The 21,216-nt window shown below is 36.9% G+C and overlaps 2 protein-coding genes across 10 annotated transcripts in view; both read left to right on the top strand.

The window, feature by feature from the left end:
• LOC105392543 (protein unc-13 homolog 4B) overlaps positions 1 to 21,216 on the top strand; it is a 40,057-nt gene that overhangs the window by 16,182 nt on the left and 2,659 nt on the right. For 5 of the 9 annotated variants that reach the window (XM_038113257.2, XM_048629397.1, XM_038113260.2 and 2 more), the window contains 14 exons: positions 4,296 to 4,569; positions 9,814 to 10,160; positions 10,633 to 10,680; positions 11,473 to 11,632; positions 13,040 to 13,219; positions 14,160 to 14,788; positions 15,020 to 15,277; positions 16,348 to 16,639; positions 17,627 to 17,859; positions 18,147 to 18,237; positions 18,398 to 18,607; positions 18,884 to 18,976; positions 20,304 to 20,610; positions 21,015 to 21,138. In XM_038113257.2, the coding sequence (XP_037969185.2) occupies positions 4,296 to 4,569; positions 9,814 to 10,160; positions 10,633 to 10,680; positions 11,473 to 11,632; positions 13,040 to 13,219; positions 14,160 to 14,788; positions 15,020 to 15,277; positions 16,348 to 16,639; positions 17,627 to 17,859; positions 18,147 to 18,237; positions 18,398 to 18,607; positions 18,884 to 18,976; positions 20,304 to 20,610; positions 21,015 to 21,138 (3,246 nt within the window). Of the gene's footprint in view, positions 1 to 4,295; positions 4,570 to 7,164; positions 7,686 to 8,425; positions 8,858 to 9,813; positions 10,161 to 10,632; positions 10,681 to 11,472; positions 11,633 to 13,039; positions 13,220 to 14,159; positions 14,789 to 15,019; positions 15,278 to 16,347; positions 16,640 to 17,626; positions 17,860 to 18,146; positions 18,238 to 18,397; positions 18,608 to 18,883; positions 18,977 to 19,432; positions 19,508 to 20,303; positions 20,611 to 21,014; positions 21,139 to 21,216 lie in introns of those variants that run through there. The other 4 variants (XM_048629398.1, XM_038113263.2, XM_038113264.2 and 1 more) reach the window with 4 other exon arrangements.
• Positions 1,901 to 3,800, top strand: LOC105392542 (glutarate-semialdehyde dehydrogenase). The gene has a single exon (XM_011564179.3). The coding sequence runs from the start codon at positions 2,180 to 2,182 to the stop codon at positions 3,701 to 3,703; it is 1,524 nt and encodes a 507-aa protein (XP_011562481.3). The 5' UTR covers positions 1,901 to 2,179; the 3' UTR covers positions 3,704 to 3,800.

The following is a 21,216-nucleotide window of genomic DNA, read 5'->3' as shown; positions in this document are numbered from 1 at the left end:
CGTATTGTAACCCGATGACGTCGATCTCTGGGGTTTTTAGGACTTTATTGACGGATAATACCCAAGACCCACCTAACGACGACAATCGTTACGACCTAGGTACCTATTGCTTAGTGACGTATGCGTACTTAGGATAATATACTTAATGCCCGTTTTCACCAAGACATCCTAAATTTTAGGAAACTTTTAACTCATTTTAAGGATCTCCTAAGCGTAGAATGGTTTTCACCACTGACAAACTGTCATTTAAATCCGTTAGGGACTTCCTAAATTTAGGAGGTGCAATTTCGGCCTCTTAAAGATAAGTGACAGTTTTTTTGTTTGCAAATATACTTCTAGCCACTCAAAATTAGATATATTGATGCTATTGAGGCTATAGAATTAATTACAGATCGTGTATTCGACCATGTAATTACGTGAAAGATGTCGAGAGATAGCATTTTACAAAAAAAAAATATGGAGTAACATCTTGGATACTTGAACTTTTTTCGAAGGTCCAGATTAAGTAAAGAAAGTGTCCTTTTCCTCCTTACTAGGTACTCAAATATTGAGTTCCAGGATTAATAATACCATTGTTATTTATGTGAAAATATGTATTTAATTTAAATTAAAACATATTATTTTATTACACTCGTCAACACTCTGTTCCACCAATGAATCAGTTGCTAATGATATTGCGCTCTGCCACTTCTTCTTCAAGTTCCGTTTCCTAGCAGAACAGAGCAAAGCAAAGGTGGATTTCTTCAAAATAGTCAAGTTTCAAGAAAATAATAATTATCCGCGTTTTCTATTTTCCGCCATTGCTTCCTGCACTTTATTAAATTATACTTCTTCTCTTTTCTTTCTTCTTTACAATTTCCGTTTTTTTATTTACAAACAAAACGTAATAAATAAGGCGATGTCAACAAATATTATACTTTTAAAAGCATAGACAATTGACTAACAGCCAATGTTGACAGCAAAATGAATGAATGAAATTGAATCGGTAAAAAACATCACTAGTATTTAGGTGACGGATTGCTAGGGAGCTCTTAGCTTGGTGAAAATGAATTTACGTAGGGAGTGCATTTAAGAAGTCTCTTAGCTTAAGAAACTTTTAGTAATATGACTGTTTAGGATGTCTTGGTGAAAACGGGCATTAGCTAAGTATAAAAATAGTTAAGTACTTACTGAGTGCTTACCTACTTATTTATTTTTTATAATAGATCGTAGTTAGGTCACCCAAAGAATCTTATAATAACGAATATTTATATTTATAACGTTATTAGAAACAGGCTTAACAGGCAGCGCCTGAAATCTAATATTTTACGAACACTCAGTTTTGAAACTTTTGAATAATGTGCGTGCTAGAACTGTACAGGCGTTTAGGAATTTAGTTAAGTTAAGTTGTAAGGATGTAGTGACGTATTCAATAACCTATACTTATCATAATTCCACTTATTTGTAAATAATTATAGCTTGGAAAAAAAAACAATAGAAAGGATAAGCCTCGCCATTCAGCGGGGTAATGCGGCCAGCCTCTTGGGAACCTTGCCAAACGACGGCGGTGACCTAGAAAATATTTTTTATCTATTAAGGTAGGTAGTTAGGTAGTTTTATAATATTTTAATATTTATAGGTACTATTTTAGTTTAGGTTTATTAGTCGTAGATCAAATTTTATTCTGTTTTATTTAATAAATCGATTTCATTTAGTTACAATCTTATGTATTTTAAAATGAATGTTTTTCGTAGAAAGGAACGTATAACACAAAATATGCCGAGCCATTATATTCTTTATACCAATAGCAATAGCGCATAGAATCGTATGCAATCCTCAGCGGGTGTAGGTTATTCTGTGTGGATGTTTGACGTACATCTGACAGATATACAAGTTGTCAATATGTCATGCGCACTGTCACTGTCAGTGTCAGTCAGTCACGTCATTAGCTCCACTCCAACTCCACTCAATCAAATTCATGTTTTTGTGAATTTTGTGTTTATATTCCAATCTAACTCAGCAAATACACGAAGTCTTAATTTTAGTTAAGTGTGTAATCGTTATCAAAAGCAGTGAATCGTTATCAATTCAATTGTATAATTTGCTATTGAAATACTTGCTACCCATTTAGATTGCCTTGACTGCAAATTGACTGTCGTTTTGTGATAACGATAGCACCGGCTGGGGAAAACGTAATTACATGATGGATCTATTACGTGCCGGATTGACACACAAGTATAAGGTGTTAGTGACTGGTATAAGAAAAATGCATTTACTGAAGTGTCAGGCATACGTGGACGGCAGATGGGTGTCTGCATCCAACCAATCAGTGTTCGCTGTAACGAACCCCGCGAACGATGCCGAAATTACCAAAGTTCCAGACATGGAAGCTAAAGACGCCAAGGATGCTCTAGAAGCTGCATCAAAGGCCTTTGAAACATGGCGCAACACCACGGCTAAGGAAAGAGCCAGCATTCTCAGGAAGTGGTTCCAACTGTGTCAAGAAAATTCCGTCAACCTGGCCGAAATAGTCACAGCTGAGTCAGGAAAACCATTAGCAGAGGCCAAGGGAGAGATTGCCTATGGAAACTCATTCTTAGAGTGGTTTGCTGATACTGCCAGACATCTAAATGGAGAGATAATCCCAAGCCCGTGGCCAAACAAGCAAGTTCTAGTGACACGGGAGCCAGTCGGTGTGGTGTCAGTAATCACACCATGGAACTTCCCATTTGCAATGATTACTAGAAAAGTAGCTGCCCTTATGGCTGCTGGATGCACTTGTGTGATCAAGCCCTCGGAAGACACTCCCCTGGCCGCATTAGCAGCTGCGGAGCTGGCCGACCAGGCTGGAGTGCCTAAAGGTGTCATCAATGTGGTGACCACCAGCAGGAAGAATGCCTCTGCTGTCGGAAAGGTACTTTGTGAAGATGATATTGTTAGCTGCATATCTTTTACAGGGTCAACTCATGTTGGTAAGATTCTGTATGGGATGGCAGCTAAAGGAGTCAAGAGAGTATCCCTCGAGCTGGGTGGTAATGCACCATTCATAGTGATGCCGAGTGCTGACCTTAACAATGCCTTGGATCATGCCATGAATGCCAAGTTCAGAAACAATGGCCAAGCATGTATTGCTGCCAACAGGTTCCTTATTCATGAAGAAGTTTATAATGACTTTGTCAGAGGATTTTTGGAAAGAATCAACAAGAAATGCATCATGGGTGATGGTACAAAAGAGGGAGTCACTTGTGGACCTCTGGTCAATGACATGCAGGCTAAGAAAGTATCATCAATGGTGGATGATGCTATTTCTAAGGGTGCTAAAGCACTCATTGGGGGGAAGTTTGCCTCAGACATTGGCAACAAGTTTTATGAATCCACCCTGCTAGTGGATGTCAGTCCAGATATGCAAGTGTACAATGAAGAGATCTTTGGCCCTGTAGTCTCCTGTATTAAGATTACAAGTGAGGAAGAAGCATTGAAAATATCCAACAGCACTAGAAGTGGCTTGGCATCTTACCTTTTCACCAAGGACTTGAGCCAGGCATTCCGGATGTCACAGAAATTGAAGTTTGGAATGGTGGCTATCAATGATGGTATCCTATCCACCTCGGAGGCTCCATTTGGTGGAGTGAAGGAGTCGGGCATCGGCCGCGAGGGTGGCAAGCATGGAGCTGAAGAATATACTGATTTAAAATACACTCTCATATCTGAATTAGATAAGTAAATGTGTAATTTAAGAAAAGATATTAATTATTGCTGTCTGATGTCTTTGTTGCCATATTATTGTGTAATTTTCTTTCTTAAGTTCCTATAATACTATAATAGTTAATTAATATTAGTTAAGAAAAAAACTAGTGATCAGTACAAAAAGCATTCCCAGTCTTCCACTATTGTAACTATAAAGTTAATGGTATAATAATGTAGGATCATAAAAATTACATTCTGTAAAATAAGTGTTTGGTTACAGTAAAAATGTCGTCTAAATTATATTTTTAAACTGCTTTACACTTTAAGTTGTCATATTTTTTTTTGTATTTGTAAAGTACAAGCATTTTAATTGTTTTTATCTATACTTACGTTATTTATGTTATCGAATTTACAGCATTTATATATAGGTTGTTATTGTGTTTTGTTAAAAAAATAAACTATACTGTAATTCAATTTACGTATTTTGAATTTCTTTCCCTTACATAAACTTTTCCAACACACATTTCCGCATCTCCGATCATTAGGTAAGTTGCCCATAAACATAAAACCTTCCTACTTACCATATTAGCCCACTTTCAGCAAATAAACCCAACCATCATTCTTTACAGAATACAAGAAGTAGACGACAGTTTCTTCGAGCGCTTCGGTTCGATCCTGCGCCAAGCGTCGCGTAAGGCTGAGCTCGAAGAATCCACACCACTCGCCCCGTTTATAGAGAATGAAGAACAAGATGGAGAGAAGAGGGTGGATGTGGACCTGCAGGGAGAGGCTCCAGGCCCGGCCAGAGACTCCGACAGCGGGAATGAAACCCTGCTAGATACTGACTCTGAGCCGGAGGATCCAGATAAGATAGACCTCTATGCGGAAGCTGTTGGGTGGAATGTGAGTTTTCTTTTGTTTATTTTAGTATAGACTTGTAGAGTTGCCCCCTTATTCACAAAAAAATATAATTATATTATCAAATTGTAAAGCTAAAGCGTCCAGTAACTTTTTTATGAATAAGGGGAATAGTTTTAAAGGGTTTGCTGTGGAAGTTGCAGGATAAAAAGTAGCCTATAGCATTGAAGAATTATTATTCTTCAATTAGTTCTTCTTTTATAATACTTAGTTAAGTAAATAAGTATGTGTTGAAATGGGTTCTGTAGTTTCAAAGCCTGCCCTTATTGGTTATTGCTAAACGAAATTGAACACGTAACAATCAATCACATCCCAAGGCTTAGTTGAAGTATATACCAAATAGTACAGAAACTTTTATCCCAATTGAAACAGCCATAACCTTTTCATCGTCTCATAATCCGATTCCATTAGAAGAAGGGCCCATCTGTTATGTTGCAATGTTATATTTTTAAAACGTTTATAAGCGTGTTATTTTATTTCTGTATGTTTTAACGGTTTCACCACACGTTGAACTAGACATTGGGTTACTGTCACGTATTTTTGAATGTGGGTCGCGTATCCTAAATATTTTGTTGTTTTAACATCGCCCCGTTGCATTTTCATTTCACTGGGCACTCGTCCAAAAGGAGTTTCAGTGCATAGTGAATCGTTTATTACCATTTTGATGCAATGATCGATGCTGGTTATGGAACTAAATTTCTTAAATCCATCTCCATTGAATGCGAATTCTAAATCTGCGAATGTTTTAAGATTGAGTTTGAATTATGATTTAAAGCCAATAATGTTATCATTGACGTATTGCAAGTGAGATATATTTCACTTGGTAGATAGTATTTTGTATGTAGGTAGGTACTTCTGTAACAACTACTTGTATCTATTGTTGTCGAATTGAATTGTAGGTTTATTATTGGTTATCTGCAGAACAATGTACTATTGCGTGACATGTTTAAATTGTTTAATCCGTGATCTACTCATGTATACCTAAATATTCCAAACTAACTAGTTCTTATTTATTTATTTTTGACTCGGGCACTATTTATTATTGGCTACCCATCTACTAGTAGCTTGAAACATGGAAGAAGACATAGAAAATACTTACCAATTTACCATAATATATCTACTAACTACCTACTCTATTTTCTTTGGTAAGTACCTAAGTACTCAGTAAGATTCAAGGCCATAACTCAAATGGCAACAAGGCAACAACTAACATTGGAGTTCCGTCACACTACGTCTTGGCAATATGCCACTTACTTTTCTTAATTTCTCCGTTCTATTTCGTCAACTCCTTTGTCAGGGTTGCGTCGATTCTACTAAATAGCTGTCGACTGCAGCTCTCGTCTATAAATGTAATGTCTAGGCTATTCCAGAGCAATCACCCCTAGCCTTGATATCACAGCTATGAAGTGATACACTTGCAGTAACACTTGATTACAAATTTATGTTTAATTGCGGTTAGAGCTTTAATAGGTTTTATTAACAAAGTCTGTACTTACTACATAGCTTTATTTTTTTTTATCAAATTGCATAAAGTGAGGATTTTACACGTATTGAGTGTTTTATTGCTTTCGATTCTTTATCTCGGTTCTAAAATCTATTTCTTGTAGTTACCCTTTATTCAGTAAGATCAAACGGGTAAGTTCCTTTCAGCAGTCGTTAATTACATGACTAAATCCACTCTTGCTATCTGTACCTTCTCTAACATATTCAATAGCACTCTAAAGATTTAAGAGGTGCTTGACTTGTGTTAGTTAGTAATTTTACTATAAAATCATGCTTGTAAGTACCGTCATGGTACTCTATATCAGAAGTTTCCGTTTGAGTGTTGTTTACGTAATCGGTATTAAAATAAACAATCTCAAACCGCCGAGCTTTGGCTCCTGTTAACAAGCATAAAACTAATAAAAAAATGTTTAATCGTTACAAGCTGAGATTAGTACACGATGGCACGTGCGATATGGAGGTATTTTTTAAATATTCTGATTATGTACTGAAGAGAAATATGAAGCATAGGGAATAAGAATAATATTTTATGGTAACTAAAGTATTGAATCATTCGTATACTCGTATAGGTAGTGGTTGTGGTTTATTGATTTTATTATGCAAATTTTATGTGACCAGAAAAACTATTGTCGTGATTGCGCGTAGGATTATTTTATTAATTGTTTGAATCGATGTGACTTCATTGAGCGTGATTATGATAAATTGATGATGCTCCTGTGTCTCATATTAAATGGTACTGATGATGATTTATTTAACTTTGAAAAAATCAGGAAGTCAGTGGATGGAATCTTAAATGAACCTGCAAATTGCAGTTAATCTCGTGCTAAACAATTTCTTTTGGCTACATTGAATTCGAGTGGATCGTAAATCCTAAACTATCCATTAGCATAGACATTTGGAACTTTATTATCAAACTTTTACGTCAGGGGATGGATTTATTGGCCTATCGAGTTAGATTTAATTTAGCATTGAAATTTTATCGTTCTTATGACATTGGGAGTTGGGAAATGATAAACCTACCACAAGCACTACATCTTATTAAACAATTCAGCTTTACGGCTCCAAGAAAGTCCAAAAAACTCCAGATATAATGTTATCTACCTATTCCTCGACAAACGCTGCATTCAAAATGTGAAAACTGCAAACATAAAATGAGGTAAGACGTATCAATGGGAGTAAACTTTTTTTATTGAGTCGAGTTCGCACTGGCTGGTTAGAGCGGCGCCTGCAAAAATAGATTCTGGCGGAGTACGACTGCTGTCCCGGTCTCAAGACAGTGCAGCGCCAACCACCCACCTGAAATAATTCCTCCCGGTCTGCGCTCACTCTCACATTCCCTTTCGCTCATTATGAACTCTTCCGAGTGCTGTGCTTAAGTGTTGTGACTTTATTCGCTCCAATATGCACTATATTGTTCGGCTTGCCCGTGACCCGTGATAAGAGGACGTTGGGAATTTCTCTTTAGTCCATAGTTCTTAGAGTGGGTGGTTCAGTGACTGTCGGTGACGATGAACGGGACACTAACTAGGACTAAGTTCCGTGGTGTGAAGAAGGACCTTCTGGAGCGGCAGACGAGCGTCCGGATTCAGTCGATGACAGTGAGTTGTTTGTTTTGCGTTCGGAAGAGCAAATGATATGGGGATCGTTGGTCGAGGATTTGTGATATTTGTACAATAAAGAGTAATAATAATAATGATTGCTTGCTGCGGTTGTTGATTATTCTGAGGACTGTGTTCCTGATTCAAATGCAAAAAAAATAGTTTGACGATGAAAAACTTAGATCGTTCGGGGAAAGGGGAAAGTGAACCTATTAGTTATGTAAATATTTTCAAAATAGTAATTAGGCGTATGTTAGATGTTAGTAAGGTAATCAATTAATCGCTTACATTTATTTTTATGTTCGAATTCTTATTGTCTCTCGTTAGTTCTAAATTTAATTATTTATCGATTGTTAACTATGGATTTGCTATATGGAAAGCTAAGTAGGTAAGTAGGCATGATATATGATGATCAGTCTCATTATCCCAGTAAGTAACTGACTCATAACGTAGTCTTCTCAGTATTTATACCTAAATAAATACAACCGACTGACTCAATAAAAACGTAGGTATTCTGTTAAATGAAAATATCAGGAATCCAGTTTATAAAAATGTCGTTTCAAGATAAAAACTAAAAGGAAAGACGTCCTACCACTACTTTCTATCTATTTATATTTTGGATAGGAACCTTAAATGACTTAATTAGCTAACGTTCGTAATTAGGATCATGATAGCCATCTCTCATTTAATTATTTCAAAAGATAGTATGCCCTAATCTCCTACATCTCGGAACCAAGCGGAGATTGCGAAACATCACTAAACGCTTTATCGGTTAATTTTTCCCGCGCCTTGTAAACACATGTTTCCTCACTCGATAAACAAGTTTAAAGAACACAGTTCTTCTTCAGCCGAGCAATTTAATGCATTACAGAGCTTTCAGTCGGGTCGATAGTGTTCCCACGGCTGCGCTTCACGCGACCGTTTTAAAAAGTAGTTGTCTAGTTGCTAATTTATCGTGTTCTGTGACGTTTGAATTTTGCCGGGGTGTAGTTTAGTTTGCTTCTGCAGCGCCGTGGTAACCTATCCACCCTCGTTGGTTTGTCGAGTCATTTAGTGGTTGGAGTCGAAGCTATGCGGAGGGGTGTCCATGTGAAGTGTGTCAGGACATAGGCCTCCCGGCAACTCGGGGTCACGGCTGGTCGATGAAATTGCGCTATTATTATGATTCTTCGGTGCGTGTTTTTTAAATTTTGATTTGTGAAAAAGTACTGTGTTGTACCTGTGCTGCAACATATTGGTGTTTAGTCAGCTGTTACGTTGTACTAAAGCTCTATTAGAACAAGTGCCATCATAAGACTTAAGCTCGTCATAAAATTGACTTTATCTGCATTATGATTGGACAAATCCTTACTAATAATATTATAAATGCGAAAGTAACTGTTTCTGTCTGTCTGTCTGTCTGTTACTCTTTCACGACAAAACTACTGAACGGATTTGAATGAAATTTGGTATACATACGGTCTAGACCCTGGGAAAGAACATAGGCTACTTTTTATCCCGGAATTCCCACGGGAAAACTTTTTAAGGCGAAGCGAAGCGCGCGGGAACAGCTAGTATTTCATAAAGCTTTAAATTTTTGTTTTTTTTTTATAGAGAGTTTTAACTTAGTGACACAATAAGTTAAAACTCTAAATCATCATCCATAACTTCCAAAACTACCAAACCTACGGTAATAATATTCCACATTACTCCTGAATGCTATACTTATGCTACTTTTTATCCCGGATTTCTCACGGAAAACCCTTCAAACCCTTTAAACATGCGAAGCTCGGATAGAAAAGCTACTAAACTATTATGAAATCGATCGAGTAAACCCTCTATTGTATCACTTGTTTTGTTTATAAATAAATGATGTGCTCATGACATTGATAAATTACTGACTAAAGTTAAAAGTTACGATAACTAATGCTTATACCGTTGACAGTTACTGTAGCTGTGTGTAAATTAACAGACAGTGAATAATTTCTAATTATAGCCATGAGATGCCCCAATTGTAAAGTAAATTACTACCAATGCTTGATGAACCAAAACAATCCTTTTAAACATTGTTGTTATTATCAGTTGGTTTCTATAATTTCTATAGTTAATTACATTTCCTATATTTTTTTTGATTTAATCTTTTTTACAGATCGATGAGCTCTACTTGGAGATACTATACGAAATACTCCACAATGTCGGCGGATGTGACGTGAGCACGGAAGTGGGGCAGCTGGCCATGCTGTCCTATGTCCAAGAAGCCTTCAGGATAGCCAACGACAAACACTCACAACTCCTAACACAAGCGGAGGCCAAAGAACCCCCAGAGTTGATGCTCAATGTTGAAGTTATTGAGGCAAAGGAACTAGTACCGAAAGATCCGAACGGTTTGAGTGACCCATTTGTCACCATATACCTAATGTCTAATTCGTCACATAGGTATAACACGTCGGTAAAATCAGGAACATTAAATCCTCAATGGGAAGAGCATTTCTCTTTGTAAGTATTCTTTTTTGTTACAGATAGATAAAAGGATGAGTTAATAAACTTTGTATAAAATTCTTATCTGTTAAATCTTGGCATAATGAACGCTGTGCTCATTGCCTACTTGTATGAATAACTATTGGAGAGTGGCGGCAAACCGCTTTTTTATAGTGATAGTGACGATAGTGTAGTGATTTTGGATCTTTTGTTAAAAAGGTAAAATACGCAACTATTTATTAACAGACTGCATAAATTCAATTCAAATCAGGAACTTAAGCGGAGTTTAAAACCACACGTGCGTAGTAACAGTAAACAATTTAACGATGGTGTTATTAAACCTTGCTCTTGGCTGGGTTTAAACCTAATCTCGTATATTTCCAACACTAAAAATACTAAAATACGAAAGCTACCAGGCAACAGCCATCTTTGTAGTTTGCGTTTACTAAATCAGTCAGCCAGTGTTTAATGTTGTATTTCATGTTTTCAGACCTATTCCGGAGAACTTGCACGAAGACTCGCTCTGTTTAGAAGTTTGGTAAGTAAATATTAAGACTGCGAATATTATTTATTTGTAAGAAATTAACTGGGGCCGAGTGTTCCCGATACATAGCTATATACCAACGCTTCTTGTGACGGTCGGTTACTATTAGGACGGTTCATTTTATAGTTAGTGTTTCATCTCTACCGAGTTTACACGGACCTATCGGTATTATCTACGTACTTACAGTCTGCATAATTCAAAATCATGTATTAGGTATGCAATATGCACAGTAAACTGTTAAGGGAGGTACTCAGATATTTGATTTGTTTATTAGAACAGTGTTATACATACTTATTACCTCTAAAAAAATACAAACCAGGTAAGTAAATAAAGATTAGTAATCAGTAGATCAGTCTCATTACTCTTGTATTGACGACACAGTAAACAATAAAAATAACCAGCCATATTTCAAGCATGGTCTACTTACTAACTACTGTTAGCATACCCTACAAACACTTAAACTAATCACCTTTGAAGAGGCATGCGTGTTCAATATCAAGTGTTTGTATAACGTAAAGTTTAATACCTCACCTGCTGAACATTTTGATTATTTCGAAACGTGATCATTTTTGTACTTTACGTTAATTTCTTAATAATTTATTAGCTGTTGACCTCTAGTTTTGCTTTGGTCCATTAAGGGTCACCTGCAAAACCATGATGCGTTTGTATAAGCATCTTCTTAGGTTCTTAGCGCATCTTATAGGCACTAGATGGTACTACTAGGCATCGGTTTTCTTGTTACGTACCTATCATCATTTTAATAACTACCACTCATATTTTTTCCAGGGACTTCGATCCAGCAGAAACAGTGAAAGAAAAGATGACAAAGATATTCGAAGTGAAAGGTGTGAAGGGGCTAAGAAAGCTCATGAAAGAAATAGCTATTACAGCGTCTACTGGGAAACATGATAATGAGCTTATTGGCAAAGCTAATATACCACTTAAGGTAAATACGTACGTCCTAAATGCGTTTCATCTAAATGTATAATATTACCACGATATAACTTTACCAGTACCTAATTACTAAATAATAAATAAGCCTTTAAGTAACTGTTTTTTTTTTTTTATAAACACTTTATTGTATAATAATAAAAACAGTTACAAAAATGGACTTAAAAGTAGTATATACAGAGGCGGGCTTATTGCCAAGAAGCAATTTCTTCCAACCAACCTTTGTTTGGTGGAAAACTAAAGTTTTTAAACTCCTTTAATACAATAAAAAGCTATACAAAAACAATGTGGAAAGAACCTAAACTAAAACATATCTAAGATAAAAACGAAAAATACAAACTAACTACCTATTTAACTTACATAAATAATAATAATACAAATACACACAATACCTAAATGACAAAATAGACTTAATATATATCCGCTATATTTATATAAATACATGATATCTTTAGGGTGGACACCTATCGAAAGCTCCATAATAATAGCACCATGGATGGCGTCAAACTACTCTTAGTCAGTCTTGCTCTAACTCTTTTATTAATCCGTTCGGTACTTTCGTCTTTGGCTGGCCTAATAATAATCAACACACAGCCCAAACTGATTTTATTTTATTTTATTTTACAAAAATAGACACGCCAACAGCACATATGATTATACATTATCAAGACATAATTAAAGGTATTATTATTCTATCTATGCACCAATTACAGGCGTGCGACAGCATTCAAAAGGACTATCGTAAACAGTAATTTAAAATTTAAATAAAATTATTATTAACATGCAAAATCTAAACTAAAATATACAATATTTAAAGCCATGTACAATAGAATTATAATATACCTATATTTACAAACCTAAATTACTTAAATGAATCACACATGAAATTGAAAATAAATTAAGAATATATACAAATAAAATCTGTCTTAGAAACAAAATGTCTAAAATAAAATTAAATCAAATCAAATTAAAATTAAATCAAATATGAAAAATTATGTTGCATAAGTTGTTATTTGAAAATTAATGGTGATATTATGGTTGCAGCAGTTTCTTCTTCCAAACAATAGGGGATTGATGATGCTAGAACTAACTAGTCATTTGGAACTCATCTAAAAGCAATCACTCGATCTAGCTTCAGCGTACTCTCATCAATTCTTAAGTGAACTCCTTCAACTTCTTGTAAAACTTTTCACTGAACTCCCGTAACCTTCCCGTAACCCAAACCAAACTTCCGTTTTCAACCACTTTTTCACGTTTTCTCAGAAAAAACAATGCAATACGTATATATTTTTGTAGTAATGAACACGCGAGACGTTTATAGAACCTTTATTAACCTCCTTTAAGACAGATTTGTCTCTTTTAAATATCACTTTTAATAAACTTTGCCTCAATTTCCCCCCAGTCGATACCCGCCGGCGGCATGACAATGTGGTACAGCTTAGACAAGAAGAACAAGCTCCGCCGCCAAGGCGTGGTGAAGGTGCGTCTCAACTACTCCTCGGAGAAGAACTCGCGCGTCGCGGCGCAGGAGCACCGGCACCTGCTGCGCGTGCTGCTGCTGCACGAGCTGGACATCTCCCGGGTGAGGGCCTTACTGCCGCAGGAGGAACTAGCTAGCGATCACGAATAGTGTACGAACTAAGAGTGACGACACATTTAGGGCCACTTGCACCAACATATTTAATCTAGATTTAGTGTTAAATCTCGATTTAGTGTTAAATCTCGATTTAGTGTTAAATCTCGATTTAGTGTCAAATTTTATATGGACTGACGTTTCTTAAATCGACATTTGACACTAAATCTAGATTAATATGTTAGGGCCCTTAGGGTGACATGCACGAAAATATTAAGTCTAGATTTAGTGTTAAATCTCGATAATAGCCAATAATGGCCGTTTCTGGCGGTATCTTCGGCAACTTTTACATTCCAGGCACCAGGGATAAGGAGGTAGGTTGTAAAAATCGGAATTATAGTATGACGCGGAGGATGGCCTTGGCAGTTTTTGGAAAAACGCTTTCAAACGCAGCGGATTTACTTGTCTAAGAACGGAAGTGATGTTTTTTTTCAACTGGCGGCGCTAGTTCTGCGTATATAGCGCCTTAAGAGGTTTATTTGAAATGGGATGACGATGTGGTAGGATACTGCTGTTACAAGAGCTCGAGAACTCTAAAATTACCGGATAAGGTTAATTTTAGAAACCTTACTATACTACCTTAGTACGAACTTACTGCTATATAATTTTATTTTGCGAATTTACGAATATGGCGGGATTTAGGTAATAACTTTTGCCGCCATCTTCATGTTGTTTATTTATTTGGGTGGCTTATAAAATATATTTATATATAATGTATAATTTGGCCTTATATAAAATCTATAATCTGATCGTTATAATATGTACATGAATGCCTATTACCGACCTTACAACTGAAAGTTGAATTACTTTTACCCACTCTACTACTGAAAAAAATACTGCAGATCCCTTTTCAATCACAATCTCAATTCCAACCTCTTTTCTTTCCCAGGTGGCACCATACTGGTGGTGTGGCAACTTCAGCGCAGCCGCTGAAGCGATACTAACACAACACGTGGCACAAAGCGGACTTAACCCAACAGACAACGCTCTCGCCCAATGGTCCGTCTACTGCACAGTCACAGGCGACCACCCTTTGAGCTTCGCCCTCTTCAACAATCTACTCGAAAAACTCACCAAGCCGATCCAAGCCGGAATTATAGACGAAGAGGACGCCAAGCTATTCTGGGATGGGGCTAAGAAACTGCTTCCAACCTGCTTTAATCACATACGTAAGCTGAGAAAGAAGACGGCAGGCGATAAAACCGTAATGAAAGCTTTAAGGGAAGTGCTAAAGATTCTTTATCGGTTGTCCATGATGGATGTTCCCGAGTCTATTGAGATGTTTCCACCGAATTTGTACGGATGGTTGAGGAATGATTCGGGCAAGATAACGTTGTACGAAGTCTTGAACCAGGCGGCGACGCAAGGAGCGTCTGATTGGTTCGTTCATATATTGGACAATAATGAGTGTAAGGATAAGACTGAAGAGTCGAGGCTGCAGCATTTGATCAGAGTGATACAGTTGGTCCGATCCGATCTACAACGGGCTATAGAATACTATGACAGAGTTTTTGTTGAGTAAGTATCAAATCAACGCATTTCATTTACTTATTAATCCTTAGCTACTGGATATCCTACTATTTCGGATCTCGACCAGGAAAGACTACCTATTGATAAATTTACTTTAAAACTATTTAAATGCAAATATTTTTTATTTCTTTTGAGGTGCCTACGGATCTCTAACAAATATTTCATAAAATTTATATTCCACAATTTATTCCACCTCCTAACCAAACCTCTCAATTCCAGAACAATGAACTTCCCGTACTCCAAAGCTCTGTACGGCTTATACGAAAACAAAATCGCATCACTAGTGGAACCGGAAGTAATCGAGGTGTGCAAGAGTCTAAAGAGGTTGCGCTACAACGAGGGCTCGACCAATAGCGTGTATTTGGCGGGAGGCCTGAATGGAGAGACAGTGATGGGACAACCGGATGTGAGCGCCGAGCCATTGTCTATGGGCACTACGCTTTTCGAGCTGTACCTCGCTTTGCAGAGGTTTTTGACGTAAGTGTTTTGTTTTTATGTTTTTTAGGGTTTGCTAATTTTACCATTTTAGGGCCTGTTTCACAATGTCTGGATAATGTCTGCCTGTGGTATAAAAGACATGGTGTCATTCTCTGTAATTATGTTGTAGACAGTGTCAGCATGTCTTTTTATCCATTTAGTATAGTTTTTGTTACGTAGTAGGCATGCATGTTTATGTATTTGGTTTAAAAGTGTAAGCAAATATGATATGAGTTCAAACTTAATCCATTGAACTCAATTTTATTAAAAATCATAATTGTAAGATCTTGTTTAAAGTATGCCTACCTCCCTATCTTATCAACTCAGTAATAATTAATGAGTGTGTCACTAGCTCATGTTTATTAACCTTTTCTTACTACGCAGTTTTTAGCACCTACTTTTACCAATTCATAAATGAAGAAACAGCTGGCCATCAACAAAATAATTAAAAAAGCAAACATAAACATTTTTAGGGTTCCGTAGCCAAAATGGCAAAAACGGAACCCTTATAGTTTCGTCATGTCCGTCTGTCCGTCTGTCCGTCTGTCCGTCTGTCACAGCCGATTTACTCGGAAACTATAAGTACTACAGTGATGAAATTTGATGGGAATATGTGTTGTATGAACCGCTACAAAAATATGACACTAAATAGTAAAAAAAAGAATTGGGGGTGGGGCATGTAACTGAGGGATGAAATTTTTTTTTTCGATGTACATACCCGTGTGGGGTATCAATGGAAAGGTCTTTTAAAATGATATAAAGTTTTCTAAAAAACATTTTTCTTAAAGTGAACGGTTTTTGAGATATCAGCTCTCAAAGTCGTAAAAAGTATGTCCCCCCCCCTCTATTTTTATAACTACGGGGTATAAAATTCTAAAAAAAATAGAGGTGATGCATGCTAATTAACTCTTTCAACGATTTTTGGTTTGATCAAAGTATCTCTTATAGTTTTTGAGATAGGTTGATTTAACTGTAAATTATATTTGCTGCTACGGAACCCTTTGTGCGCGAGCCCGACTCGCACTTGGCCGGTTTTTATTTTTAAAAACAAACCTCAAACCTCTTTACAGCCTCGGGCAAGGCCTCAACGAGACCGACTGGACTTCGTATTCCATTTCCAAATTCCACTCTTGGTTTTTCGGCGGCGTGGCCCAATGGCTGGACATAGCAGCTTACAAAGCACTGACTCGCATAGAGAAGGCAGTGGAACTAGACGGGCTAACTCCAGTGGACAGTAATGTAAAGTATAGTAGCTCCGGTGTCGACACGCTAGCTATCTTCTATCAGATCAAGATCTTTTGGGAGCAGCTGTCGTGGCCTGATGTTGAGGGCTGCTATACTTTCGTTGGGAAGATTATTGATGTGAGTATTTTTTGTATGATAATCTTTTAATTAACTAATAGAAATATCCCGATCCTAAACAAAATTCAAAAAGATTTTTTTTCGGGTAGGTGGACTTATGGTAGTTTCATATTTATCGACTTGTTTTTCTCATTTTAAGTGAATATGTATTTTGTATTCTTATGGGAAATAAATGTCTAAAACCCAATGATTTCAAAAGGAAGGATACGCCCTTCAGAACATTTTACTCAAACCTTCTTCATACAAGCAAAATAACTGCCATCTGTCATAATTTGTTGGAACTACGTCAGAGCCGAGTTACTTATCCTGACGACGCAACCTTGTACGTGCGTTCATATTTTACCGTCACCGGACAGTAGGTACATAATAATATGAGTGAGTAGCATACGGACGTCCGTACAAGGTTACATCATGCGGCCATTGTAGACTTTGGTAGTAAAATAAATTATCGCTTTAAAATGTGTTTATTTATTAATTAAGGATGATACGATATCCCATATTCATTTTTGACCTTCGTATCATAGTTTTTTAGCCTTTCACAACAAAAATAGGCATATTTATCACAAGAAACAAAGACTCATCTCTCCGTCACAGACAACTGTCGACTGAGGACCGTTGGCCCTAAAATGTCTATTTTAGGGCCAACGCGCGGGTGCCATTTTCTTGAGTGGTTTGGCCTGTCCTTACGCAGTAATATATATGTCAATGCTAAAACCTAAACGTCTTCAGCAGTGAGTAAATGTGTAGAATTTCCATTAGTGTCTTGCGAGTTTTAGAGCCATTACCAAAGTTAGACATTCCATACTTACAATGCTGACTGATAGGTATTGTTTCATTCGATACCATAGACCTACACCAGCATACACCTCCTTAGGTGGGGTATCCATAAATTAATGGGTACCACACCGTCTCTTTAATCTCTCGTTTTTCAAATGTAGCTCACATATAATATCTGCAACGCTAGACATATTTCCCTATATTTTCCAGGACATCTGCCGCTGCTGCGTATTCTACTCGGACAAGATGGCGGCTCGCGTGGGCAACGTCGGCACCGTGACATCTGTGTACGACTCTCGCTTCGAGGTGACCACAGAGTGGTGCGTGGCCATAAACAACATAGACTATGTGCGGCAGAGCCTCAAGCCGTTTGTCGATGAGCTGGCCATACAGAAGATTATTGAGAGCATGTGCGAGTTAAGATCGCCTTTGGAGGCTCAGAGGTAAGGGTTGTAGAGTTTACGATGTATAAAGCGCCGATGCGCTCTTTGGTGTCCAATAAGTATCCAAGATTTTATTCAACACTCAGTAACTACTGCATACTTAGAAATACTGGTCAAAGGCAGCATGTGCATAATTTGACAAGGTTCCAACAGTACCAATTATCTACGATAACATAGTAGATTCCGATCTAGAGCAACTTTCACTTTAGCTGTCAAAAGTCAAAATCTTCATTGAATATCATTGGCTATCAAAAGATACGAAAAAAGCATGATTTTATTATTTTCAGGTGTAAGCAAACGCTGGAGAATGTAATGGAAAATGCAATAGATACCGTCAGGAATAAGATAGTCGAGCTTTTAGAAGTTATGGTTAAAAAGGTTAGTATCAAAAACGAATTATACTTATACACTATACAGCTTACTATGATTAGTCTGATCGTAAAATTCAAAGCCTGTGAAACAATGGTAATAGGTACTCCGTTTATATGTTAAACGGCTATTAATAAATACATACTAATACATACTCCTTATTCCCCAGATGATGCCCTCAATAACCCGTTTCCTAGTGGAAGGCGCAGAGTTACTCCACCACGACTGCTCTAGTATGGAGAGAGTGATGCGTTACTTAGAGGCTAACCTAGACACGTTGTACCAACATTTGAACAATGAGAACTTTTCCAGAACACTCGATATAGTCTGGGAACAACTGGGCGAGGTGTTATATGAACTCATACAGGCTAACCTCGAGGTAAGAGAGGATTGAAATCTCCTTTTGTAACTAATATATTATTTTTCTTTTTCTAACTTTTTTGGTTGTATTTAACGTAGAACTTATTCTTTGGTACTTACGTTTGTAGATAATTTTAATAACTTTATATTTTTTTGACTAACAGTATTTAGATGATATATTTTCTTTTGATTATCAGTATTTACATATATTTTTTCATATACATACTTACAATTTTATACTTATTTTTTATTTCTTAAACACAAATAACTAACATGTTATCGTTTGATTTTGTAGAAAGACAAAATAGCTACCCGTGTCCGCTTGCTTAGCCGTAGATATTTTGGTAAAAACAAAGTATCTCCCAGTCCAAATAATACATTGTTTCGGGTAAATAAGAATATTCAGTTGGAAACACTTTATTGCAAAATTTATTAGAAGTGCACATTATCACGTGTTTTAGCAGCAAAAGCTTAGCTAATCCAAAATTAAAGATCATAACTAATTATGGTGATTCTGAAGTAACAAACCCATTGACAGATCTATTAGTCTGAAACATCTCCACATAAAAAGCCATTATAAAGATAGCAGAACAGCCTGATAGACTTATATGTATATTTTTCACTTCAGAATGTTTAGTTTTCATGAAAGACCACTATTATGTTCTTTAATTTTACCCTAAATACAATTAGGTTTAACGAACTTACTACGACTCGACTCAATGCAGGAAATCATACAAGTCTTATTGACCCTGTGCGGAAAAAAATACGTATAAAAGCCAACCATATAATACTTTGAAAGTAGTTTGCAAGTGTGATTCAATACCGTTTTTTCTGTCCACGATAGCACAGAAAACCAAAGTTAAGCCGGTATATCGACCCAAGGCGTTTGAGCAAATGGGCTGCCGTCCATTTAGACTCGGTAACATTCACTTTCTAGCAAGCACCGTCACTTTTGTTGTGATTAGAATAGCATCCATGTAGTCCTGTGTTTGTGTCCGGAATACCCGCCCTGTTTATCTGAGGGGTCACTACAGATATCGAACGAACTAACGAGAGCTGTCATGCAATATGTGTTATTGAGACAAATAAAAATATTTTTCTTTCTTTCTTTCAATCGGTACAAGAAAGAGTCGTGGTTAATGCTGCGTCCAAATCATAGAAAAGGGAAACCACTGTACTAACCACTGTGGCTCTATTTCGTTGCACCGTACCGATTGCGTGATAACTCTCGTTCGTTCATTTTTCCATTTATGTGGTGACTCCCTCTGCTACGTTGACTGTTCAATTCCGGATATTTTGTTGCCGTTTTCGATGTATGAATGTGTTGACTGATCCAATTTATATTCTTCGTGTATTTAGTTAGGTCGCATCGTTCCGAAACATGTGTCTTCGCACCTAATTCACAGTCTTGTGGTTGCGCATTGATTTGTTCCTATGGCTTTATTCATACTTAACAATGGCATGAGCTTAATTAAACCTGCATGAATATAATCCGAAACTTTTGGTGTGTCTATACTTAAGGATTTATTTATTTATGGTGATGGTGGGGAATTTATTGTTTTAATTATCTATGTATGTGTTTATGTATACAACGGTGATGGCATTTTTTATATATTTAAACACGGTATTGGGCTAACGATGGTCTACCCATACACGCCTAAAAACACAATATACCCTATCCAACAACCCACTAACTAACCTCCTCAATATTACAGAAACGTCGACCCCCGTCATTCTTTTCAAACCTGCACGAATGCCTCAAAATAATGGTTCGCTCTTTCCGCCAAGACGGCAAAGAGCAATTTACCTCTGAAACCCTGAAAAGGGTAGAATATCTGCTGAAACTCCACGGTATGGAGACCAGGGAGTTGATTCATCAGTATCATCTTGAAAGGTGGCAAGAACAACAGACCACCACAGAGCCTTCAATAGGGATGTTGACGGTGCGAGCGCAGTTCTTGGATGATAATCTGAAGTTGGAGATTATGAATGCGCGGAATTTGACGCCTACGGATTCTAACGGTAAGTTGTTATATTATATTATTTTCACCACAATTAGTCATTAGTTGTGTGATATAAGTTTGTACCTATCTATTTACTTTCTGCTTCTGGCGCTGTACAAGCCAAAAAACAAGAATGGATTTTATGAACTTGGAAAAATCACTAATTTCATTGAGTACCTTCTTTGTAATATACCAGTCCACTACTGAACATAATATAGTAGGTAGGCATCTCCTGTTCTTGATCATCACTTCTACCCCAAATCAGGAATTTAAGAAGATATGAAAGGGCCACTATGCGCTTATATGCTAACCTTTCAGTGCTATATGTTGTCGGATTGATACCCTCAGTCCTCACAAAATCTCTGATAACACTACCCAGTTTGTATGTTGTTATTAAATAAATTATATTAATTTTAATTTCAGGTCTATGTGACTCGTACGTGCGTGCAGCTCTGTTGCCCGAGGATAACTTCGCGAACGTCGTGAAGCCGAAGACACAGACTCACAACAAGAATCTCTTCCCGCTCTACGACGAAGTGTTTACCATGTGAGTACATAATATGAGTCATTTTTTTCTCATTATAAAATATAAATAGACTGGGCCTAAAACCCTTCACTAGAAGGA

Source organism: Plutella xylostella, chromosome 23 (genome assembly GCF_932276165.1).
Source record: "Plutella xylostella chromosome 23, ilPluXylo3.1, whole genome shotgun sequence".
Taxonomy (NCBI): Eukaryota; Metazoa; Arthropoda; class Insecta; order Lepidoptera; family Plutellidae; genus Plutella; species Plutella xylostella.
The sequence above is the reverse complement of the archived record's forward strand: the minus strand, read 5'-3'. Positions and strand labels throughout refer to the sequence as shown.